Here is a 25,249-nt window from a genome sequence, read left to right as displayed (position 1 = left end):
AAATGTACAATATTACGAACATATGGCGCATTTCTGCTGCTTCCTTGAGCCGGTGCACTATGTGCTGCCGCGTGCCAATGCTGGCACCTTTGCACCATAGAACAAGGGTGCCTGCATTATAGGAAGGATTGTTTTTGTGCAGAAACCAACATTTCCTGCCCGAAAACAATCCTTAAAGGTATTTTCCCTTTTCTATGTGTGATGCGGAATGCATTACGCATAGAAAAAGGGAGTAATGAGGAAAAATACATATATTTCTTCTCTTTATGCCTGGATCTGGGAGGCGCACCATTCTGACGCATTCCCAGGCTTACAACTCTTTGTAAATCTGTGAATGTACCAACATTCATAAGTGGATGCGTGGGAACGCCCATACTTCATCCAAGGAACGCGTCCCTGCTACAAAGTCAAATAATAGTATTTTGTATTGTAAGAGCATCTTGCAGTTCAAAACCTCTGACTGACAGAGCACAAACATGCTGACATTATTGTACAAGGGCGTACACCTTAGCACGGGGCAGCCAAATATGTAGCAGAGTGAGGGCACCATAGCTTAGTAAATATTGCTATGTTTTTCTTGCTCTCTTTGATGCAACACAACGAAGCAAATTGGATTGCTGAGCTAAACGTTCCCCATATAATGATTGGCTTGATGGCTCTATGTTGGCTGGTATTACCTGTGGTTCTATCAGAACTTGTGCGTGCTTTATGCTTCCACAAAATGTCAGGGAAGTCGGCAGCATACCCGGACCAAGTGGTTGGTAAAACTGCTGCTCTGTGGTGATGCGTCCACCAAAACTAAGTTATTTTAAAGGATTGCTCTGCCTGAATGCTTGGTGCCATTTTTGCCAGTGCTGTCCATTTGGAGTCAGAATTTACTTATTGGCTAGGACTATCCAACGACACAAGTAAATGTAAATTGATGCTTGTATAGCGCACTACTCACCCGCAAGGGTCTCAAGGCACTTGTACGAATACCGCTGTGGAACCCATCCTGGCTTTCCCTGTGAGGCGTCCACTCCTGGGCGCCCCCAAGGTGGAGGCCAGGCATCCTTAGCGTTGTGGGGGCCGTTGTGGAGATTAAGCAAGCTATTGCCCAGAGTTGCAGAGTGGGACTCCGTGATTGGAATAGGCACCGAGGCGAGAATTATCAGGTCTGTGGAATTTTGAGCCCAAGACCCGCTAAGGTGGGGAATTGAACCCTGGTCCAGGGCTAGACCTCTGCATCAGGGTCTGCCGCTCTAATCATTGAGCCCCTAATTGGAGGATACTGACTGGAGCGGTTCTGACTCTTAGCGATAGGGAAAGATTTACTCATTTATAGTGCAACATGCACACCTACAAAAATTGCTGTGCTGCATTGCAAAAGAAAAAAAAGCAGCACAGAGCTATATGTACTAAGCATGACCTGTGTCTGCTGTCATCCCCTTTGCTGCTGCGCTTTCTGTATAGCGCCACGCACAGTGCAGCACACATGCAACGTGCAGAATGGAGTTGAATGTTTGGAGAAATAAAATAATTTCTTCAACATTTCTGTATCTTTAAAGAGCCCTTATTTGTGTCTTGGACTGATTCACCGTAGTACTACACATGTGACCCCCTCCTGACACAAGGCCGTAAAAGAAGCAATCTATATATACAACTTTGCTTTGGGGCTGTTTGACAAATCTTCACAAAACTGTCTGAAAAAAAGTCTCATCCGCCTCAGCTACTTCCTAGAAAGTTTTTCAGTGATCTGTGAGGGGTCTGAGAAAAAGGAGACTCCAAAAAAGGTTTACATCACAAAATTGAACAGCGATACCGCAAAAACTACTGAACAGAGTTGCACCAAATGTGGCAGAAAGCTTGATCCAGAGAGTGTACATATTGTGATGTGGTATACATATATTCAGTAGGTTTTAAGAAATTAGGGCTTAAAATTAATGCACGTATCACGCCACAGAGGTTTCGCATCTGTCTCCTGCCTATTTTCTATATTCCCACTGGGCTAGGGCCGCCCAGGAGCAGCACATACCTATTTTTGGAGGGGGGAGAATGGGGTCCCTTTACCTGAGTCTTCAAGAGGCCCAGGACACCCCATCTCCCGGTATAATAATATTAACGGGAGGGTGGACTGGACTCTTCCAGGGAGGGAACACAACTTTGCTCTCACCTGGGTGGGAACAGGTAAAAATGGTGCTTCCTTCTGAGTGGGAGCAAAGTTAGTGAGCTGGCTCATGCCAGAACCACTTCTTGTGCTGGCTGGGGAGCCGGCAGGGTCCGCAGTGCCTTGGAAGTCCCTGTACAGTCCCCAACAATAGGTGGCATGTGGTTGCCCCGGCTGGGCACCGGGGACCCACCAACATTTTTAAAAGGTTGCGTGCTCCGCCCAGGTAAGCTGGCTTGCGCCACTGGAGCCTAGACACTCCCCCCACAGCCCCCAATCAAATAAAGGCATGCAGGAGCCTTGGGTGGGTATGGCACCAGGGCACTTACCTCCCACTTTGTAAACAAGATGCCAGTTCCCACTGGCATCTGTTATGGGTGCTGTCTGAGGAGCTGGCTGGGGCTGCAGAGCTCTCACTGCTGCCACATACAATTTTGGTGATGTGGGTGCCCCAGGCGTGCACTGGGGCGCCCACTTTGAAAACCAAAAACGAATTCACATATCACATCACTCAAGACATGTTCTATGGCATCATTGATAACATCACCACAACTTCTGAAATGGCATCACCACTGTGTATGGTGGGGGTGCACGTTAGAGTTATTTTAGGGCATGAGTTATAGTTACTTGAGATAACATTCCCTGGTGAACTTCAGTGGTTTTGTTAATTGAAAACTGTATGTTTTAACTGACATTTTCACCTAACTATGACTTGCCTTTAACCTTCGTTTTTGTCAGTGAATTTCTAGGTTTAAAAAAAGAAAATTTCAGTGAATATATACATACATGTATGGGTTTACTATATACCTAACTCTACATATGTGTACCTTGAAACACATTTATCTTCAGATTATATGTTTGTGCAATTAATAAGTAAATCTATTTACATTTTACATATATATACTTGCATTCATGATACCTTGGTATTCAATAGTTAGGTCACACAATGTTTGTAGGTTGCTACATCTGTCCTCAATATTCTGACATACCACAATGAGAGAGCCTCCCACATAATTATATCTTTGTTGAATGCGTATGAAGCTGTATCAAGCCTTGAAGCTTTCTAGTGTGGTTATTTCTAAAGCTATAACAATGTAACTGCTATGTACAGCTATTTGGTGATGTTCACAGCTGAAGTGTTTGATGCTAAAACATACCAGGCACCTTTAAAAATAGGAATACTGGAGCAGAAATGTCACATTACGATTTCAGTGTTCAGCAACACAGGTTACCTGAATACATATTAACACCAGAGGAGCAGGAGAGTAGATCTTAATGTAGAATGTAGGCCGAGATAGATGCCTTCATTTGTAGAACCTTCAATATCTCATTACTAATTCTTTTTAAGGAAAAAAGATTTTGAGTAGTTCCACAAGATGCCATTATAGAAGAGTATAAAAGGGTGGAGAGTCCGAGTGACGGACACACAGCGTTAAGCGTTATTAACCCCTTGTTCGCATTCCCTCATCAGAGAGAGCCCAGGTTGGGTCATAAAAGAAAGACATGTCCTGTGATTTGCACTTTCTGGTTACTTAGCTGTAAAGCAAGGGCTTCATTTAGAAGTGGGTGGTTAAGCAAGTCATCCAAATGTTGGTGGCTAACGTGTCCGGCCACCTCTTGCATCCTCCACGTCATATAGAGGTGAAAAAATATTTAGTGGGACAATGGCCAGTGTGCATAGTGCGTGAAGGGTTGTCCTGTTTATGGCCACTCTTTCTATGCCATCTTATTCCCCCACCATGTGTAGGGAATTGATCCTATTGCTAATTTGTTTATCTCTGAAGCAGTTACTGCAGTGGGGACAGAAGGTACTTTAGTGACCAAAAAACTCCAACGGTAATGGGAAATTTAGAAAGTGGCGCCTAGATACAGATTTTTTTTTTTTTATTTGTTTTTATTGCAGAATTAGAAACCATTGCATATAATAAATCAACCAGCACACTCATGGTGTCCCCCCGCATGGATCAAGTAAACCATAGGTCGTACACAGCCATTCAGCCCGTATCCCGGAGGCCGGGCGGCGTAGTAATCCAAACTTCCAGCAAGAACATCACAGTGAGCATCCCTGAGGGACAAGTGGTCAATAAACGATTTGCGTATCTGCATTTTACCCCCTTAAACACCTAACCCTCCCCCAACACCGTCTAGCATACCCTAACAGTCCGGTCACATAGGCGATATTCATAATCCTAACCCCCAGTCCATTCGGTGGTGGGCCCCTATCATCTCAGTTCCATGTGTCCCTATCTCTACCCCGCCACCTCTCCAAACTCTCCCGTCGCGCTAGGGCGGTTCCAACCCCGGGGAACACTACTGCCTCCCGACCAGGGTCCCGGTGCCTAACCCCCCCCCCAACAGTCCCAAAACAACCCCTCCCCCCCCCCCCCCCCCCCCCCCCCCAGCAACCGCTATCGATGTGGGCCATGTTCCTAACGCTACTATGGGTCTCGCTACAGATCTATTGGTACCTCTATACTCATAAACCTCATGGAGCCCGCATACACAAGCAATTCAGTCTTCATCCTCCACCATGGAATCGCGCAACGCCTGGACTATCATCTCCCACGCTCTCGCCAGTTCTAGGCTCTTTTCATTGTCAAGCTTGACTGCCTGTCTCATACGGAGCACACTCTCACATTCAGACCACCTCAGCATTTCATTCACCCATCTACTCACGGACGGTCCCTCCTTGGACTTCCAATGCCAAGTGATTTCCCTCTGCGCCAGTATCAGCCCCAGATCAATGAATTTACTCGTCACTTTAGTATTCTTCGTGTGTGGGAACCAGAGCAACAAACACGCCGCCATGTCAAAATCCACCTCCCGATCGGTCACTGCATTTAGGAGTTCCCCAACCTCCGTCCAGTAAATCTCCAGCTTCGGACAGCCCCATAACAAATGATCTAGATCAGCCTCCAGTGCCAGGCACCTCGGACATCTCGCCTCCTGCACCTGGAAATACCGTTTAATCTTCTCCGGGGTCAGGTAAGCCCTGTGCAACACGTAAAAATGTACCTGCTGAAAGCGCGCGTTCCTAGTACCCTTCCACGTACGCTTAAGGATATGACCCCACACCGTGTCCGGAATGGGCCTACCAATGCTAAGTTCCCACTTCGATTTCAGGCCTAGGAGCGGATCCAACCCCTCATGCAACATCCTATTATGGAGGCAGGTCACCGCTTTAAAGGTACCTGCGGCCATCACGACATACTGGCAAGCCATAGTCGTTTCCGGTTCAATGAGCCCCCCCTCTCCAGTGCTTCTGCACCGCCGCTACCACAGCCGCATGCAAGAGGAAGCTCCCCTCCTGCAGCCCAAACTGTTCCTGCAGCGTCTGGAAGGGGACCAGCGTCCCATCAAGATACAGATCCCCCACCACCTGCAGTCCCAGCTCCTCCCACTCCAGTAGCGGAGACCAATCGCCCCCATGCGGCAGCGCAGTCAACATTCCCAATGGTATCTCCGGCGCATACGGTCGGGACGCCTTCGCTCTCTTCAGACTCCTTTGCCAACACAACCTGAGCGTCCTCTCCTCCATGGTGAGGCCTCGCAATTCCAGTCTCTGCTGCATGATAATATAAGCCAGGACGTGACGTTGTATACCGTGCTCTCGTTCGTGTTCTGGCCCCCTAAATACCCTAGCCACGTGCTGCGTGAGAACCTGAAGCTGCGCGGCCAAGTAGTACAACTCAAAGTCGGGGACCGCCATCCCCCCCTCAAGCTTGGGTCGAAGCAAGGTGTTCAATGCCACCCTACGGCGACCGTGCCCCCAAAGGAAATCGATTATCATCGTCCGCAGGTCCCTAAAGATCCTCTGAGGGATCCAAATGGGCAGCGTGCGAAAGTAGTAAAGTAGCCGTGGGAGCGCCACCATCTTCAGTAGGGCCACTCTTCCCAACACTGACAAAGGGAGGGAATCCCAAAAGGCCATACAGCCTCTCAGCGCTCTTACACATCGCCCAATGTTACCCTCCAATAAGTTCGCGACCTCGTGGTAGATTCGGACTCCTAAATAAGTGAAGCAAGATGGCTCCCAGACCACCCCTATATCATGAGAAGGACACGGCGTGTCTGCCCTGAGCGGAAAGATGCAAGTCTTCGTCCAGTTAACCTTGAGGCCCGACAACCGACCAAACTCGGACAACATATCCATCGCCCCCTCCAGATCCCGCTCCGCGTCCGCTATATATAGCAGCAAATCGTCTGCATACAAAGATATATAGTGCGACTGCCCGCCTCTTTCGATCCCCGCGTACATGACTCCTGACCTGGCGCACGCTGCTAACGGTTCCATCGCCAGTGCAAACAGCAATGGGGAGAGCGAACACCCCTGTCTCGTCCCTCTACAAACTGGATAATCCGCAGATACCATTGTGCCCAGGCGTACCCGCGCTGTAGCCGAAGAATACAACACCTTTGTCCATCTACGAAACCCCTCTCCAATGCCAAACTTCACCAGGACTTCTTCTAAGTAGACCCACTCCAGACTATCAAAGGCTTTCTCAATATCCACAGATAACACCGCCTGGTCACCGTCCGCTTCCGTCGTGCCGTCCAATATCCCAATTAGACGACGAATATTAAGCACCGTGTTCCTCGTAGGGATAAACCCCGCTTGGTCCCTGTGCACCAGCCTGGTCATATGCGGGGCCAACCTAGTGGCTAAAATACGGCTCAATATCTTGTAGTCCACTGTCAACATAGACAACGGCCTGTATGACCGTACATCCGACGCCTCTCTGCCGGGTTTCAACAATGGCACTATCAACGCCTCCCTCATTGATCCGGGCAGACTCCCCAGCCTGTGAGCCTCCCCGTACACCACCAGTAATCTAGGCGCCAAACTATCTACGTACTTCTGATAGAATTCAATCGGCAGGCCATCTACCCCTGGCGTTTTGTTCCTCGCCATATGTTTAATGGCTGCCCTGATCTCGGCGAGCGTGATAGGTCCCCCCAAGTCCTTCGCATCATCGTCATCCAGCACCGGGAGCTGCATCGATTCCAGGTAATCACTGATCTCCCAGGCCTCCACCCCCAGTTGACTCTCATACAACTCAGCATAATAGGTCCGAAAACATTCCATCACCGCTGTTTGTGAATAAACCATCTCCCCCAATGCATTTTTTATGCTCAAGACTGGGCAGCCTCTGAGTTCAGGATTAGCGAGCCTGGCCAGTAACGTGCTTACCTTATCCCTTTCAGCATGTGCTTTGATGGCATATTGTCTATAATCATAACTCCGCAGCCGTTCCGTTTCGGTAGCCACCACCTCCTTGGCTTCCAATAACCGGGCTTGTAAGTCCGGTCGGTCCGGTGTACGCTGTTCCAGATCCCTCAACTTCTCTTCCGCCCTAGCAAGCGCATTCAACACCGCCGTTCGGGCATTCGAAAACCTACCCATGCACACTCCTCTCACCACCACTTTCATCGCGTCCCATTCAGTGGACCTGCTATTAGCTGTCTCCTCATTCTCATCAAAGTATTGGTCTATGCCCCGTTGGACCGCGTCACTAAACACCGAGTCCTCCAAGGTGTCGGGCCGAAGCCGCCATGTTGGAATCACGGATCTCGCACGCTGCCATTGTACGTGCACCAACAAAGGATTATGATCCGAGATGGTCCTGGTCAGGTACTCCGTATGAGTAACCAATGTAGCTAGGGGCCCACTGCACAGGACCGAATCGATCCTGACGTGTAGAGCATGGAGGGCTGAGAAAAAGGAATAATCCCTACTACCCTGGTGTTGCTCCCGCCACACATCCAGAAGCCCCCATCTTTCCTGCCAATCCTTCCTGTGTGCAGCTAGTCTACGTACTGGGGAATCAACCAGTGGTGGGTGAGACCTATCCAATGCCACATCGGTGATCGAGTTAAAGTCCCCTCCCAGTAGCACAGGACCCGCCAAGAAAGAGGCCAATGAGCACGATAAGCCATCAAAGAAGCGAGCCTGGTCAACATTCGGAGCATATACACAGCACAAAACCACATCCCGGCCATACAGCCTTCCCTCCACCGCCACATATCTACCCTCAGGATCCACCAGCTGATTCAACATCTGGAACGGTACACCCGCTCGGACCCATATCAGGACCCCTCTAGCGAACGCGGAATAAGTGGTTCCAAAGACCTGACCTCGCCATCTCTTCTGTAGCGCAGTGCATTCCTGTTTAGTTAAATGAGTCTCCTGCAACATTGCAATCTGGACCCCCCGCCTCACCAAATAAGCATGCACTTTGTGGCGTTTGACCATAGTTCGCAGTCCTCGGACATTCCACGTTAGGCATTTCAAGTTAGGTAACGTCCCCATGCCAAAGCATAACGATCCAGTTCAGGTGCAGCCATTCATTACCCACATCGTAGCAGTTGCCCCCCCCCCCAACAGAATCATAGAAAAAACTCCCCAAACCCCACTCCCCAGGACAGAGCCTACAAACCCAGTTTCAGCCCTGATCCAAACCTTAAACAAAACACACATCCGACTAATCTGTGGTCGCCACCACAGAAGGCCTTAAGGGCCCCGAGGGGGTGAGTTATCGCCGACCACGGGCAGGCGGAGCCCGCGCCCCGCGCCTTCCATCCCGCAGTGCCAGTGCCACACCCTACCTGGCAGCCCTACTAATACCAACTGAATGCTGCCCTGAAAGAAGTACAGTGTCACAAGTCCCATATATGAGTCAGCCATTAAAGATCCCGTCGGATGTCTGTGGGGTGACCGCCGGGCCCTTCGAGCTCTCCGCCTCCGATAAGTCCTCTCCGGTCCTGCCGCCGTCCTCACCAGAGTCCGATACAAGCAGGTCACTCTCCTGTTGCGACCGTGTGATGCTCGCCGTCGCCGCCAGCGCCCCTCTTTTATCCGCAGCCATTTGAGCCTCCCGTTTCGCTCTTTGAAGCTTGTTGCGGGAGCGGATCCGTTGGGATTTCCGGACCTGAAGCGGTTTAGGCCTCTCTTGCTGACTTTTGCCAGTCCTGACCGTGCCGGCACGATACAATTCTAACCAGGACCACACTTCATCAGGAGTCTGGAAAAATTGAGTGTTCCCATCCAGGATTACTCGCAGCTTAGCCGGGAAGAGCAATGAATACTGGATGCCCTCCTCCCTCAGCTCCTTTTTCACCACCAGGAAGGATGCCCTGTCCTTCTGGACCGCCTGCGTATAATCCGGGAAAATCGTGACTCGGCTATTTTCCACCTCAAATGGGCCCAATGCTTGAGCTTTCTGAATTAACAGGTCCCGATCTTTATAATGGAGGAGCTTCACCACCATCGGTCTAGGGGGGCGGCCGAGCGCCGGTGGGCGAGCCGGCACCCTGTGTGCCCATTCCAACGTGAAGAAGGATGAGAGGCCCTCCGGCGCCACCACCGTCCGGAACCAGTTCTCCATGTAGGCCACCGCATCATCCCCTTCAATTCTCTCCGGCAGGCCTACGACCCGCACGTTGTTCTGTCGATTATGGCTTTCGGCATCCTCCGCACGTCTCTCCAGCGTGTCCAAACGGTTGAGTATGTCCGTAATCTTGTGTTCCGCGGTCACCACCGCCGGTTTCAGGTCTAGAAGCAGCTGCTCATGGTCCTTTACTTTGTCCGCCAGCTTGGCATGATCCGCCCTCAGGAGACCCAGCCCCGTGGTGACCTGCGCAATGTCCTGCTTAGTCGAGGTGATGGCCTCCAAGATAGTATCTAGGCGCTGGTTCAGCCTCTGCTCCTGTTCCATCATCAGCGGGGAGGCTCGGGCCTCACCGACCTGGGATAGCGCGGTTGAGTCCTCCCAGCCCTGCTCCGTGATGGCTGCCCCTCCCGCAGCCGCCATCTTAGGCACCTCCGTCGTCGTCACATGGACACACCCGATCTTCTCCAAGGCCCGGTGACCCCTGCCGGGAGACGTGCGCACCGACAGTTATCGGGATGGAGTACCTCTACTGTGCCGGCAACTCAAAGAACCAGGAGTGCCAGGGCCGCCCGCTCCACTGTCGCCAGGGCCGGGGGGAGGGGAAGGGGGGAGGTATAAACGAGTGCGTTCAACTTGTACACCAGTCCAGCTGACCTCCAGGCCCCCAGCTTTGCCCCACAGGGCCGTGCCAGCGCGCCCCCGTAACTCCAATCTCGCAGAAGGCGGGCCACCCCGCAGGCCGACGCCAGTCCTTCCCGGTTTCGGTTCAGAGGCCATCGACCCTCTCCGCCGCCATTTTCTTCGCACTCCGGGCAACACCTCGGGCTTCGTCTTTCAAGGTCTCGGTGGCACTAGCGGTCCCCCAAGAGCTCTCAGCCACTCTCCAGTGGTTCCCCAACACCCTGCAGGCCAGTTGCGCCGATCAGGGGTCTCCCCGGGTGTAGATTTCAGGAGAAATAGCGGGACCCTGCGCGGAGCTGCAAGCTCACGCCGCCATCCCGATCGGCGTCCAAGCCACGCCCCGCGCCTAGATACTGATGATCCAGTGGAGGCTGCTCTAGCCATATGGTCAGTCTTGCTCACCACAGTCTCTCTGACCCCATACGTGTTACCCTTTTCATTTTGTGTGCTGTTGCATGACCCGAGAATATTTCTGTCATTTAACTGGATCAATCAACTGGGATTGAGCAAACAACATGTGCAGAATATCATTACGGAGACACAACTCCACTACTGGGGATAAATACGTTGTAGGAGGTGACTGACCCCACACGGATCACCCATTAAAGTCATAGGGCCCGATTCACAGAACTAACTTAAGACAAAACCCTAAACTTACTACCATTTTGGTATTCACAGAAGACACTTACTCATTTTGGTATTCACAGAAGGCACTTACTCTTTGATGAGTAAGTGCCTTCTGTGACTACCAAAATGAGTAAGTTACACAAAATGAGTAAGTTACTCAAAATGAGTAAGTTACTCAAAATGAGTAAGCTACTCATTTTGGTATTCACATAAGGCACTTACTCATCAAAGAGTAAGTGCCTTCTGTGAATACCAAAATGAGTAAGTGCATTCTGTGAATACCAAAATGAGTAAGTGCCTTCTGTGAATACCAAAATGGTAGTAAGTTTAGGATTTTGTCTTAAGTTAATTCTGTGAATCGGGCCCATAGTAAATCGACCAGCATGAAGGGGGCTACAGGAGTCATGTATGTTTTCTATTGTGTTGCTGGATACATTGTAACATGATTCTTAATGAGCTGATTGAGGCTCTTCCGGGTTTTCTGTTGTGGGTGGATGGGTGGATGGAAGTCTGGACGTGACCGAGGCCTACCCTCAATTGTACTTGTGTAGGGATGTCCAAAGAGTGGTTCTTTCTTGGACCTCCTTGTAAGAAAGCCATTTGTTGTATGAGGACACAATTGATCCTAGACTATAGAATATGTTTCTTTTCCATAATAAATTTCGGTTCGTCACTGTACCTTGGCTGGAGACACTGCCAATAAGCTTTATTTTCATTAGGATTCTTTTATACCCAGATTGAAGTCATTGACAAAAGTGGGGCAAAACTGAAAAAGTTATGGATATCTCTTGTGAGGTCACTAAATATGTCCCTTGTAAGCTAGTTTCCCCAAGTAGAAGGATTGCTCTTGGAAGAGTGCAATGAATGTTGTTACTTAAATACCCAACTACATCTTGAAGTTCATGCATATCTAGAAATATTCTTTAGGATAGAAAATGTTACCTGAAGACTTCCAAAGCTGTAAACATGCAGGTTGTCCATTCCACAGCCGCAGAGTGTCGGTCTTGTGACAAAAAAATATTGATGACCCAGGAGATACGCAGTAGGACATCACCCAATATGGCAATGTAGTAATAGACCTGTGAGAATAAAGAGCGATTAAGAGAGAGCAGGAACATACCATCAATGCACCTGGCCCTGCTGCATCATTATCACAGTTCAGACGTTCTTTAGAATACTTACTGCTGTGTGCCGAACGTACCGACATCTGCTTCAAGCAAGATGCTGCCCTGTGCTGTGTCTGCATGTACCATAACCAGAACTGCTTCTTAAGCCCTTGAAGTCTCAAAATGTATAGGGGTATATAGTGTTTGGTTTGAGGTATATGCTAGCAATGCTTGATGGCAGAGGCAGCCCTTTCTCAGAAATCGGCATGCTTTCTAGGAGCTCAAATGTTCGATTTGCAGGTGCAAGCCTTTCTTGGACCTTGCAAGGCTTGTTGGAAGCAGCAATGCTTTCTAAAAGGTTGAATGCTAGCTAATGGTTTAAAGGCTTGGTCCAGATGGCATGCTAGGGCCTTGCCGTATTCACTAGGAGTCTGCAATGTTTAGTAGAGGTTGCAAAGCTGGCAAGATGGTGCCAGGCTAAACTTGAACATATAAGGCTTGGTAGAGCGCTATGAGCTAGGAAGGTTGACTAGGGGCTTAAAAAGATTGCTATTCGCTTACAGGCTTGCTGAAAGCTTCAGAGCACGCGGGGTGCAGGCAATGCTCATGTCGGACTTTGCCCCATATTTCAATGGAAGTGACGCAACACAGGGCAGCAGGTAAAGTTGCTGCGTTACGCAAAAGAGAGGCAGCAGAACAGCTCCATAGCTACAAAGTTCAGTTCAGTTCAGTTCAACTTTATTCGGATACGATAGTGCCCATAAAAGCACACAAAACAAATACATTACAATAGTTAATACAAGAATCTAAAATCCAATATACAGGTATCAAAAAGTGACTTGTGCAAAACTGTCCAACATATCAGTATATGCGATTTTTAAAATAGATAACACCTCACAGTTTATGAGAAACAGTATCAAGGGTCCATCATGGTTCTCCGCGCCCTTGTTGCAGTTTTTAGAAAAGTACTATACGAAAGATAAGATCAACATCATCCAAATCTAGTATTGATCGATATGCTACCTCCAAGCTAATTGGTCTTCTTTTATTAAAATAGAGGCATAAAAACTGTTTAAAATATTTGATATAGTTTTTGCACAAAAAATATAAAGTGCATAATAGTTTGCTCACTACTCCCATCACAAGGACACAAGTTAAAATTCGAATTTGGGCTATGATCAAGTGCGAAGCAAAGTGCAAATCAAATTGTACCAGCTCTTAAACGATACAGTAAGCCCGTCTCCCAGCGGCTCTTTTTTAGAGATAAGTACATGTGGAGCGGATAACTGTACCGTTCAATGACCATGCACTTGCGCACAGTTGTTTTCCTGGCCTCTGCCATCTCCCGCTTGTTCTTATATAGGGAGTGCAGGGTGTTCTGCAATTCATTTTTTGCAACTGAGGCTGCTAATGTAGGGTCCCATAAAACACTTTCCATTTTTATACTGCACAAGCTACTCAGTACACCTCTCAGCCAGGGGATTTCTAAGCCCTTATCACAGCGTAAACAGTCCTTGATAATATGCTGCGTCAGGGAGGCTGCTTCGTTCTTCCACACTGTAATCCACATAAGTGCCGGACGTGCCCCAATAAAATCAGTTATAAAATTAATATTGATTTCTTTGTGACATATGTATTGGGAGGTAGATATTGGGGTGCTCAATAACTTTCTGCAAAACCTATTTTCTTCCTGCTGGATTACCAATATCAGTAAAGGTCTGAAACAGGGCTGCGTCCTAGCCCCCATGTTGTTCAACCTCTTTCTCGCAGACCTCCCTGGCGAACTGGAGACAGTTAAATCTCATGCCCCAAGACTAGGCAACATCACGCTCTCAAACCTCCTCTACGCAGACGACCTAGTCCTCATCAGTCGGTCCCCCGTCGGTCTCCAACACCTTCTTGACAAAACCAATGCATTTTCAAAAACCAACTCATTAACAATTAACTTAAACAAAACAAAAGTAATGACAATAAACTACCATAAAAAAAGGAAACCCGCATGGTTCCTGGACGGACAGAGGCTAGACCAGGTAGCCTCTTTGTGGTATCTCCCTCTTCTGTCTCCCCCGGCGGCTCTGCGTGTGATGGTGCTGCTCGCGGTGACATCACTTAGAATGTCACCGCGACCAGCGTTCCAAGGCGAGCGCCGGGGACACTCTGAGGCGACAGCAGTTCGAGAGGCTGTGGCTGAGGTCACAGGAGTTTGTATCGTAGAATAAACTCTTCTTTGTCATTCACCACCCTGAGTACTGGTATCTTTTGGTGAATTCTACACTGGCGACGAGGGTTATAGCCTCTTGTGACCTCAACACGCCCAGAAGAGCACAGCCGTCGGAAGGAAAGATAAGAACAGCAGCTGACTCGAGTAAACCCAGCCGGCCGACTGGGAAAAGAAACAAGTCTAAGTGAAACTGACTGAAACGCGAAGAGCCGGCGGAGTGAGAAGCAGCTCAAGGGAAGGACGTATTGTCGACTCGAAAGAAGGCAGAGGGATCGTAGATGCCCGGGGAAGAACGTGTGACTGACACCCTGGAGGTGAGGTACGCCTGTTGGTGACCCTGCGCGCTGACCCCAGACCTTCTGCCCACGTTCGTGTGGCGAGCCCCGACATCAGCAGCTGACAAGGTGAGGAATCTCCCGGTTCTTGCCGGAGCCTGCCAGCGGCCAATTATAGCGCCACCGGAGCTGAACTGAAAGCGAGAGCCCGGCGCGTAGCTTCCAGCCCTTCACCAGAAACTTTCACCGCGCGCCCCTTTTCATCAGCTACAGGGCAGCGTTGTGTGTTGACACCACAGGGACGTGTGAAGACTGTCCTCCCTTGGTAAATCCTCCCTCCTCAGGGCAGCGCGAGAAGAGAGAATTAGCGGAGGTGTAGTGCATCCGATTATGAAGCAAAGCGTTTTGGGCTGCTGGTATATGTTAACTTGCCGGCGCTGTGAGGAAGTAAGGAGCGTCTAGGCTTTTTCCAAGATCGTGACTAGAACACCTAGAGGCCTCTAGGAGCGCGACGTGGGAGGAGAAAGGAGCCTAGGAGCGCAGTGGGACAGTGCACCTCATTCAGAAAATCTAAACCACATCCCTGAATGACTGTGGGTTGATCTGCCAGCGCGGCGTGGGAAGTGGAAAAGCATTAGGGAAAGCAACTTGGTGTGTTGGCACTTTGAGAGCACAGTTTGGGAACAACCTGGACTGTGCACAGGTTCCGTGCTGAATAGTGCTCATCCTTATGCACTGAAGGGTTCTGGTTTTGTATTTGCATCGCCATCTCTGTGAAGCCGAAGCCAAGTCACATTGGTATGAGGGTGTAGCGTAGTGGTGTGCACCACATGAAAGTAACAGTCCACTGCCTCCACTGTGAATGAACAGTAACTGAAAGCGACTAGGGTGATGTGCATGAGGAAGTTTGTGCTCTACCTGTGGTTTCTCAGTGAATTGTCCTGCACTTGTGAAGGTTTGGTGGCGATTTTTGACCCCCGTGGAGCAGTTGAAGAAGAACATGCACATTGGGAAAAATTGAATCACCCTGAGAGTGCTGTCCTGAGAGTGCTGAGAGACTGCACCAAGAAGGCACAACAATTTTGAAACATTTTTAGAAAAGCATTGGATTTTCTAGGGGCAGGTTTCATAGTACACGGTTGAAGGGTAAAGTTTCTCTCTGTCTATTGTGAAGTAAGCATGCAAAGTGTGACCCCTCCACCTTTTTTCTTAACCAGCCCAGGTGATCCCACCATCCTGTGGAAAAAATGGAAAAAAGTGTTCCTAAACTATGCTACTGTGTGTGGGCCCAACCTAGGACTAGAAAGGAAGGTTGCATTGCTGGCCCATTACTTGGGCGCAGAGGGAGAGGAAGTCCTAGATCACCTCCCAGATTTAGGGGCACAGGAGGCAAGGGGTCTCAATGAATTTGAAGTTAGTCTAAAGAAGTTAGATTTACACTACCTCCCCAAGACCAGCACAATCATGGAGAGGTACCATTTTGGTAAGAGGGCACAAAAAGATGGGGAATCCATAGAAGATTTTGTGTCTGAGTTGAGGAAGTTAGCTGCAACGCGTAAGTTTGGGGGAGCGAGCGAAGAGAGAATTAGGGACCAGTTTGTTTTGACCTGCAGGATGGAGCGGGTGCGTGAAGTGCTATGGCTTAAAGATGACCCGCCGTTGAGAGAAGTTCTCATCATAGCCAAGCAGGTAGAGCACATGTTGCAGTGCGTCAAGGAGATTAAGCAAGATGCAGGGGAGAAAAAGAACGATGACAAGACCAACGTCAATGAGGTGGTGTCTGAATGTGAGACTGTGTCTGTAGTTAAGGGTCAGAGGGCAGTGGGCAAGGAACAGAAGGAAGGCAGGCCAGGAGGGTCATTCAAAGGCACCTGCTACAGGTGTGGCAAACAAGGGCACCTTGCCAACGACAAGGAGTGTCCCACCCTCAGATTCACATGTAACAAGTGTGGTAAGAAAGGCCATTTCAAGCAATATTGCAAGAGTGGGCAGGGGGCCAGTAGACAGAGTAGAGACAGAACGAATGTGGTGTGCGACGAGCTTGTTGTGCAAGTGCAAGAGTTGAAGGCGCCCGGTCAGAGAAACCCCATGTGTGCAGAAGTTACAGCACAGGTTGATGAAGATCGAGTTGATAGTCCTAAAGACACCATAAGAGTAGGGGAGGTTGACCTAGAGGCATTGTTTGACTCCTGTTCTAGAATTACAATTATCAATGCCAAGGAGTTCTCACGTGTGTCTAAAGGGAAGATAATCTTGAAGAGGTTAGACCTGAGGCCAGGAGGGTATGCGGGGCGCCCCATCTCCATGAAAGGATACTTTCTGAGTAGAATTGAGTACAGAAACAGGTCTACTGTGTCTAAAGTATATGTATCCACTGTAGGAGACAACATTTTGGGGTGGCGTGCTCAGAAGGGTTTGGGGGTGTATCTCAATCCCAACAGCGATCCCCAGATTTTGATACAGGAGATACAAGAATGTGGGTCTGACATCACTAAAGAATTTGAAGAGGTGTTTAGGGAAGGGCTTGGGTGTTTGAAGAACTATTGTCACAAAATAAAATTGAAGGTAAATGCCAAGCCTGTTGTGGCAAAGGTCAGAAGACTCCCCATAGCCATTCAGGAGGAGGTCAGAACCGAACTGGAGAAACTGTGTAAGGCTGGAGTCATCGAACCTGTGGAAGCGACCGAATGGTTGGCGCCCATCGTGGCAGCGAAGAAGAAGGATGGGTCAGTCCGGCTCTGCATTGATTTGAGGGCACTCAACAAAGAGGTCGTTGTTGACCGATACCCCTTGCCGAACATCACCCAAATGATGAGCATGCTAGAGGGTGCCAAGGTGTTTTCAACCCTCGATCTCACCTCGGCCTATTTCCAGATAAAACTTCACGAGGAGTCTCAGGAACTCACTGCTTTTGTGACACCCATGGGCGCTTACAAGTTCAAAAGGATGCGTTTCGGCCTAGTCTCGGCGGCTGCCGTATTCCAAAGAATCATGGGCAACATCCTGAAAGGCATCCCTGGCGTCATGTGTTACCAGGATGACGTGCTGGTTTTCGCCAAGAACCAAGTTGAGCATGATGAGAGACTGAGATGTGTGCTGAGGAGGTTTTTGTCCCAAGGTCTTACCGTAAAGAAGAACAAATGTGTTTTTAGCTGTGCTGAGTTGGATTTCCTGGGTCACAAGATAACGACAGAAGGCATACGTCCCAAGGCCGAACTGCAAAACACCATTGTGAATCTGTCACCCCCCAAAAGCAAAGACGAGATCAAATCATTCATGAAGATGTTGGAGTTCTATGGAAAGTTCATTAGAAACCTAGCAGGCAGGACTTACGCCATCAGGCTATTGCTGAAAAAAGAAAACAAATTCAAATGGAGCCAGGAATGCCAGAGCGAGTTCGAGGATGTAAGGAGAGCTCTTGCAGAAGCCCCTAGTTTGAAGTCTTACCTGCCCGGCCGGGCAACAATCCTCACCACTGATGCAAGTGCAAAAGGGTTGGGAGCCGTCCTCACCCAGAAAGGCGTGGAAGGAGAAGAAACCGTAGCCTTCGCCTCAAGGTCACTCCAAAAATCTGAGAACAACTACTCAGTCATCGAAAAAGAGGCATTGGCGGTATCCTGGGCAGTAGGTAAATTCAGAGACTTCCTGTGGGGTACGCAGTTCACCCTCCGAACCGACCACAAACCGTTGGTAGAAGTGTTCAGCAAGAAGGGCTTGGATGCCATCTCCAGTAGGATAAGGCGTTGGGTGGTCAGTCTCCAGGAGTACACATTCAATGTCGAGTATGTCCCAGGAACACAAAACCTTGCAGCTGACTGCCTGTCCAGACTCGTCAGTGATGTAGAAGTGAGTGAAATGCGAGAAAAAACAGATGAAGATGAAGAAGGATTCATGGTCGAGAATGTCTGCACCATCCAGAAGGCGTTGGGTGAAGAAACGTGGAGAAAGGCACAGGAAGAGGACAAGATTATGGAGGAAGTTTGCAGAAGAGTGAGGGATGGATGGAAGCACGGTGACAAACGTGATGAAGACCTACGGCCTTTCCAGGCCGTTAAGGACGAGTTAACCATTGTTGACGGATGCCTGTTCAGGGGAACAAGGCTCGTGCCACCAGCTACTGTGAGAGACAACCTGGTCGAGATAGCTCACGAAGGGCACTTAGGTATCACTAAGACCAAGCAAAGACTCAGGGAGAGCTATTGGTGGCCGAACATGGACCTGGTCACTGAATGGAGAATCAGGGAGTGCATCCCGTGCTGCAATAGCGACAAGGTCCTGAAGCAACAGACACCACCCATGGTGTGTAGGCCGCCCCGTCAGGACCATGGGACGAGTTGGCTTTAGACATCGTGGGCCCGATGTCTGGGGAACTGCGGACACCTTACATCTTGGTGCTCGTAGATCTGTATTCTCGGTGGCCGGAGATAAAACTCGTCAGTGAAGTTACGACTAAGACCGGCATCGGATTCTTGCAGGAGGTATTTATCCGAGAGGGGCTCCCCAGCAACATCCTCACTGACAACGGAGTGCAACTATGCTCGAAAGAGATGGAGGACTTCCTAGAAGAAAGAGGCATCAGACACAAGCGATGCGCATTATACCACCCAGAAACCAATGGCATGGTCGAACGCTTTAACAAAACCATCAAGGAGAGCATCCAGCTGGCCAAAGCCAGTGGCATAAGTTGGAAAAAAGAGGTGTGGAGGCGTCTGGAAGCATACAGGTTCACGCCGCATCAGACGACGGGCGTCACCCCGTTCGAATTGCTCCGCGCAAGGACACCCAACACTAAGCTCACCCCGGGGTGGATGGAATGGCACAAGGGGTGGTCGGACCGAACCAAAGAAATGGACAGTCTGAGGAAACATGAACAAGCCATGAGGGTGAGGAAAGAAGGTTACGACCAACGCAAGGCCACACGGGAGGTTGGTTTCAAAGTAGGTGACAACATCAAAATCAAAGCACCCACAGGGAAGGCAAGCTGGTCAGAGTACAGCAGTCCCACAAAAATCACAAAACTTTTCAAGAATGCAGTCAAAACCCAAGAAGGGAAAATATCGAACCTAGGGAGAGTTGTAAAGTACCACCCTCCAGTAGAAGTCCCTGAAGGTGCAAGGGGGGGGGGGAGAGTGGTCCAAGACTGGATAGCGGTTTCGCCATCAGGAGGCCGTCGGGTGTCCCTCACCCAGGCCACAGGCCCAACAGGAGAGTGATCAGACCTCCCAGGCATTTCGACCAATATGTAATGATGTAACTATTGCCATTCTGCCGATTGTACGTTTTTCCCTATTTCTGTTTCCTGCTCATTGTTCTATCTAATGTTTTCTATTTCTGCAGGGAAGGGGGATGTGTGGTATCTCCCTCTTCTGTCTCCCCCGGCGGCTCTGCGTGTGATGGTGCTGCTCGCGGTGACATCACTTAGAATGTCACCGCGACCAGCGTTCCAAGGCGAGCGCCGGGGACACTCTGAGGCGACAGCAGTTCGAGAGGCTGTGGCTGAGGTCACAGGAGTTTGTATCGTAGAATAAACTCTTCTTTGTCATTCACCACCCTGAGTACTGGTATCTTTTGGTGAATTCTACACTCTTACAAATATCTAGGCGTCACAATAGATGGCAATGGTTCCTTCAAACAACAACTAGAGGCCATTCGTCGAAAGGGCACGACATTCCACCTATCGATAAAGCCTCTGCAGAAAGCACTCCCCGATCGTCACTGGGCCCTCTTCTACAGGTATTAAGAGCTCGCTTACAGCCCATGCTTACCTACGGTAGCGAGTCCATGCGAGGCAAAGATGCAACAACACTAGACAAAACCATCAGTCGAGCATACAGGGCAATATTTCATCTCCCCACCAACTCATCACCCGCACAAATCCGCCTCGAATTCGGCCTGCAGAAACAAGCAGTGGAGAGAAGAGGCGCATATTTACAAAGCTGGCGGAAAATCAGAGATGCCGACCATGGATCCCTAAACGCCCACCTCTGGACCGAACTAACCATCAGAGACAACTCACCTGCAAGGACCTACTTAATGGAATCATTGAAGATCTTAGGACTTGCAGACCTATGGGAGTCGGCAACTGACCCTGGCACCTTCAAAAAAGTGGTGTCGAAAGTCACCAAGATGGTCTCATCAATTGAGGACAAAGCCACCCTAGCCAAGAGAGCTCACGGATGGGTCGTGTTGAATGGTTACAGCGCTCTAAAACCACAAGAGTACTTAACGACGGGCCTCACACAGAAGACAAAAAATAAGTTCCTAAACATGCGCATGGGCAAAATTCCTATAGCCCCGCACCTGGCACCATGGAAAAGGGAAAACCCTGCAAATCAATGCCGCCTCTGTCTTTCTGGGAAAGAGGACCTCATACACATTATCTGCATCTGCACAAATCTCCGGGACATAAGGTGCTCTTTGTTTCGGGCTCTACGGAACCAGAAGGGCATAACGAGCTGCAGGCAGGCCGTGATGCTTTGTTTTAACCCCGAAGAAACTCCGCTAAACTGCAGCACAACAAAATACTTTGATACAGTGGCCATAAGACTAAATGAAAAATTGAGAGGGTTTACTCAAGCATTAGATAAACAATCAAAGTAAACACCCCTGGCTATCATGGTTTTTGAAATTTGGAAGCATCAAGGCCACGAAGACCCCATTGATTCTTATGCAACCCAAGCTGAGACGTTTACACTGTTAAACACTCGAGCTACTGCACCTTACTTGTTTTAAAGAAGATACTGACTTTTAACATTTGTACGTTTTAAAATTGTGAGTTTTTATTAACTGTACAATAAACAAACCTTGAAATCCTGCTGGATTACAGAGCAGTTAGCCGTTCCCCAGATCTCGGCGCCATAAGTGGCCACCGGGGTGCACTGCAGTTTATAGATTTTCTGTACAGCTAAAAGCGCATTCGTTGTCTTGGGGCGGGGTAAGCTCAAGATCGAATTGGTGGCCTTTGAGAACTAAATGCTCACTCCAGGAGCCGTTCGCAGCAAAGGCCAATCCTAAATAAACAAAGATCTTACCCTAGTCAGTTTTTGGCCGTCTATTGAAATCGGGCCTATGTCACGCTTCCCCGGGCCACTACTCATTAAAAATGATTTCTTAAAATGTACCCGCAGGTCTAATTTTTTCAAATAAGTGTTAACATTTTGAACAAGAAGACGCAGTGAATTTGGGGTGCAGCCTATGAGAACCGCATCATCTGCGTAGAGCAGTACAGGGATGGGTTCTTTATTAATATAAGGGACGTCTTGGGTAGCCAATCTCAGGGAGACATTGAGGCTGTTAATATATATAATGAAAAGCAGGGGGCCAGCACGCAACCTTGTCTGACCCCCCTGCCAATGTTAATGGGCCCAGAAACCTCACCACCCACCCCAATCCTTACTTAAGCCTTGAGGTCTCTGTGCACATATACCAGAAAGTTTACCAACGTTTCATCCAGACCTCCAGCCAAAAGGATTGCCCACCGCCTTGACCTATTTACTAGGTCAAAGGCTGTGGACAGATCCATAAAAGCCATATAGACGGGGGACTTCTTTGCGGTAGCATATTTACCAATAATTAGGTTTAGGTTAAGGCATTGTTCCTTAGTTCCTACCTTGCCCCTAAAACCCAACTTACACGGATCTAGGATGTCGTTTGCCTCTATCCAGTTCATTATTTTATTGTACAGGACTCTACCTAGAATTTTGAGGGTATTATCTATTAAGGAGATAGGACGGTAGTTACATGGAAGAGATCTATCTCCCTTCTTAAAAATCAGGACTATTATACTTCTAGCCCAAGTCTCAGGTATCTTTGCCAACGTCAAATTATTAAACATGTTCAGAAGCAGCGGGGCCCAGAAGGCCGGATTCCACTTAATTAGATCTATAGGCAGCCCGTCTGGGCCTGGCGCTTTATTGCCTAGGCTTTGATTACTCACTTCAACTACTTCTGAGATACTGATATCTATTGGTGTTGGATTACCTGGAATAAGGGTTAATTCGCATGGAGGTGGAGTGGACTAAAAAATTGATAAGTGCTCCACCCATGCGTCACTAGCTATATTACAGATGATCGGCGTCAGGGACTGGCCCATAGAACGGACTTCCCTGACCGCCGCCCAGAAGATATTGCCATTTTTTAGATTAGCTGCCTCCGACAATTTGTCCCATCGTTCCCTCAGGAGTTCACTCTTCCTGCATTTAATAACCTCCTTATATTCCTCTCTGGCCTGCTTGACTCCCATAGGGCACCTCAGAGTGGTAGTTAATGCCCTACTTAAGTTCCTATTTGCTTTGGAACAGTCGTGGTTGAAACATCTGGGGGTGAGTGTCACCTTAGGGGGAGGTTTGGAGAGGATGGTTTTAATCGCCTGGCAGATCTTCCCAAATCCACAATTATCTGCGCTGATGGTGAGTCTAATGAAAGGCAGGAATCAATAAGTGGCATATTACCATTTACCAAGTTCCTGAAGGTTTCCGAATTATGGGCCCCCTTCCAGCACAGTCTTAGGTTATCAGTTGATACTACAAAATGTATAGCCCCGCTTTCGGTCGGAAAAATCGGTTCGCGGGCTGTGTATATCACTTTCTTAATGGGGTTATGGTCTCCGAACTCAGAAGGTACAACTTCGGCAAAGACCAACTGCTTTTCAATCAGAGGGCATACGAAAATATAATCAATTACTGAACTACACCCCCTACCCCTATAAGTAGGGTGGTAGGTCGTGGTTGACCCTGCGACCAGGTCCATAACATTAGATAGGTTATACGATTTGGTCAACCGTTCCAGTTCTCTGCCTCTGCTGGACGAGGATTGTGCAAAGTAAGCTGTTCCCTTGTTGGGACCCACATCATTGATTTTAGCGTTAAAATCACCTCCTACTAATGTGCCTAAAAGGTCTCCATTATTGGGTTGATTATCCAAGTCAGAAATAAAATCAAAAAGCTTTATGAAACTCTTGTTTGGAACTGACTGAAAATCGTTATTATAAAAATGTATCAAATAAAGATGAATCCCTCTTTTGAACAATACAGCCTGGTAATCTAGGCTATGAGTTAAGATTACATTAAAACTTCCCCCAGCTGCCATGTTAATCCCCATAAACAGACCTCCCGGTGGTCTCCCCATCCTAGGTGTTTGGGATAGTACACTAAAACAATGGAAACCCTCAATATATAGATCTTTGGTAGCCCAGGTTTCCTGGAACATGAGGATATCATATCCCTTTATCGAATTTACCCATTCTGTGCTGTCTAGTTTCGATCGGAGGCCTGCCACATTCCAGCTCAATACACTCAAACTAGCACCATTATCATTTTTTACTGATTTTATCTTCCCTTGGATACAATTAGGCCCTGTTGGTGTGCCTTGAGCTGGCGTGTCACTAGCGTCTGCGATATCTAGCATATTTGGTGGTCAATCTTGGGAGTCCAGACTAGAGAGAACTTGGTAATTATTCGACATGGGCATAGCTGTTCTAGTGCCTCTGTTTGGGGTAAATGGTGGCTTATAAAAGTAGTCTAACGGGAGTGCGCTGATGTTGGTCGGAGGGTTAAATGTTTCCTCAGTAACAGATAAAAGATGGCAAACCTGCTGGGGCCTTCTAAAATTTAGAACAATGCAGTCCCCCTGTATACATTTGTGTGAGGGGCCAACCCATCCTACTCTCCTGGCCAAGATTATATCCTCCCTTCTGCATGGATCAAAATTTTTATGTTTGTGGAGCCAGTCTACTGACTTGCTTTGCAAATCAGACCAGGACTCTCTGTCCCTCTTTAAGCGCTGGGACGCCACTTAGAACCAGTACGTAGGGGGCGGAGGCGGGTGGGAGGTGTAGGACATCCGGATTATTAGTGGGATTGTTAGCGGAGCTAGACTCACTAAACGCTCTATTAGCTTCATTGCTACTGTTGATTGGCCTTATGTCCTGCTTAGGTGACCTACTTTGGTTTGTGCCTCCTCTGTTAATACTTTTGCTAACATTTCCTGGTGGCAATCTACCGCTTCTGCTAGAGTTAGTAACACTTTTTCCCAAGGATGATGAGGCCCGCCATCTCCTCGTAAATCGCCAAGCGCTGCTTGGGGGGATGTATGATGTTACAACGCATACTTTTACAACGCATACCTTTACAACACATTTTTTACAATGCAACATCCATTACAACGCATTCCATTACAACGCATGCCATTACAATGAATTTTAAAAAACTACCTTTACAACGCATTCCATTACATCGCATACTACCTTTACAACGCATACCATTACAACGCATAACATTACATTGCATGTAAGGTAAGTATTAGATAGTGTTGGGGTAAAAATTACTATTCTAACTCCAGGGGGTGTAATAGTAGGGTAAGTGTTGGATAGTGTAGGGGTAAAAATTACTATTCTAACTCCAGGTGGTGCAAAGGTAGGGTAAGTGTTGGATAGTGTAAGGGTACTATGTGCTGTAATGCTATGCATTGTAATGGTATGCATTGTAATGACTGCGTTGTAATGACATGCGTTGTAGTGGTATGCGTTGTAGTGTCATGCGTTGTAATGGTAGCGTTGTAATGGCATGCGTTGTAATGGATGTTGCGTTGTAAAAGTTTTGTTGTAATGGTAGTGCGTTGTAAAAGTTGCGTTGTAAAGGTTGTTTCCCGCTTGGGGTAGCGTCGTGAAGTCGGCTATACCACAAGAGCGTGGGTCCTGATCACAGGTTATTCAGCCAGTTAACCTGGGGTGCAAAATTATTATACCTTCCCCCACCTTGTTTATATTTACTGCCACATCATTGATCTTTGACATATCCTTCCAT

The 25,249-nt window shown here is 48.4% G+C and overlaps 1 protein-coding gene across 1 annotated transcript in view; it reads right to left on the bottom strand.

Moving 5' to 3' along the window:
* Positions 1-25,249, bottom strand: part of LOC147710315 (solute carrier family 53 member 1-like) — a 255,214-nt gene that overhangs the window by 13,998 nt on the left and 215,967 nt on the right. Inside the window, exon 14 of the mRNA XM_086919346.1 lies at positions 11,788-11,924. Coding sequence (XP_086775472.1) covers positions 11,788-11,924 — 137 coding nt within the window. The remainder of the gene's footprint in view (positions 1-11,787; positions 11,925-25,249) is intronic.

Source organism: Lissotriton vulgaris, chromosome 5, assembly GCF_964263255.1.
Source record: "Lissotriton vulgaris chromosome 5, aLisVul1.2, whole genome shotgun sequence".
Taxonomy (NCBI): domain Eukaryota; kingdom Metazoa; phylum Chordata; class Amphibia; order Caudata; family Salamandridae; genus Lissotriton; species Lissotriton vulgaris.
Note: the sequence above shows the minus strand (reverse complement) of the source record. Positions and strands in the feature narration are given on the sequence as shown.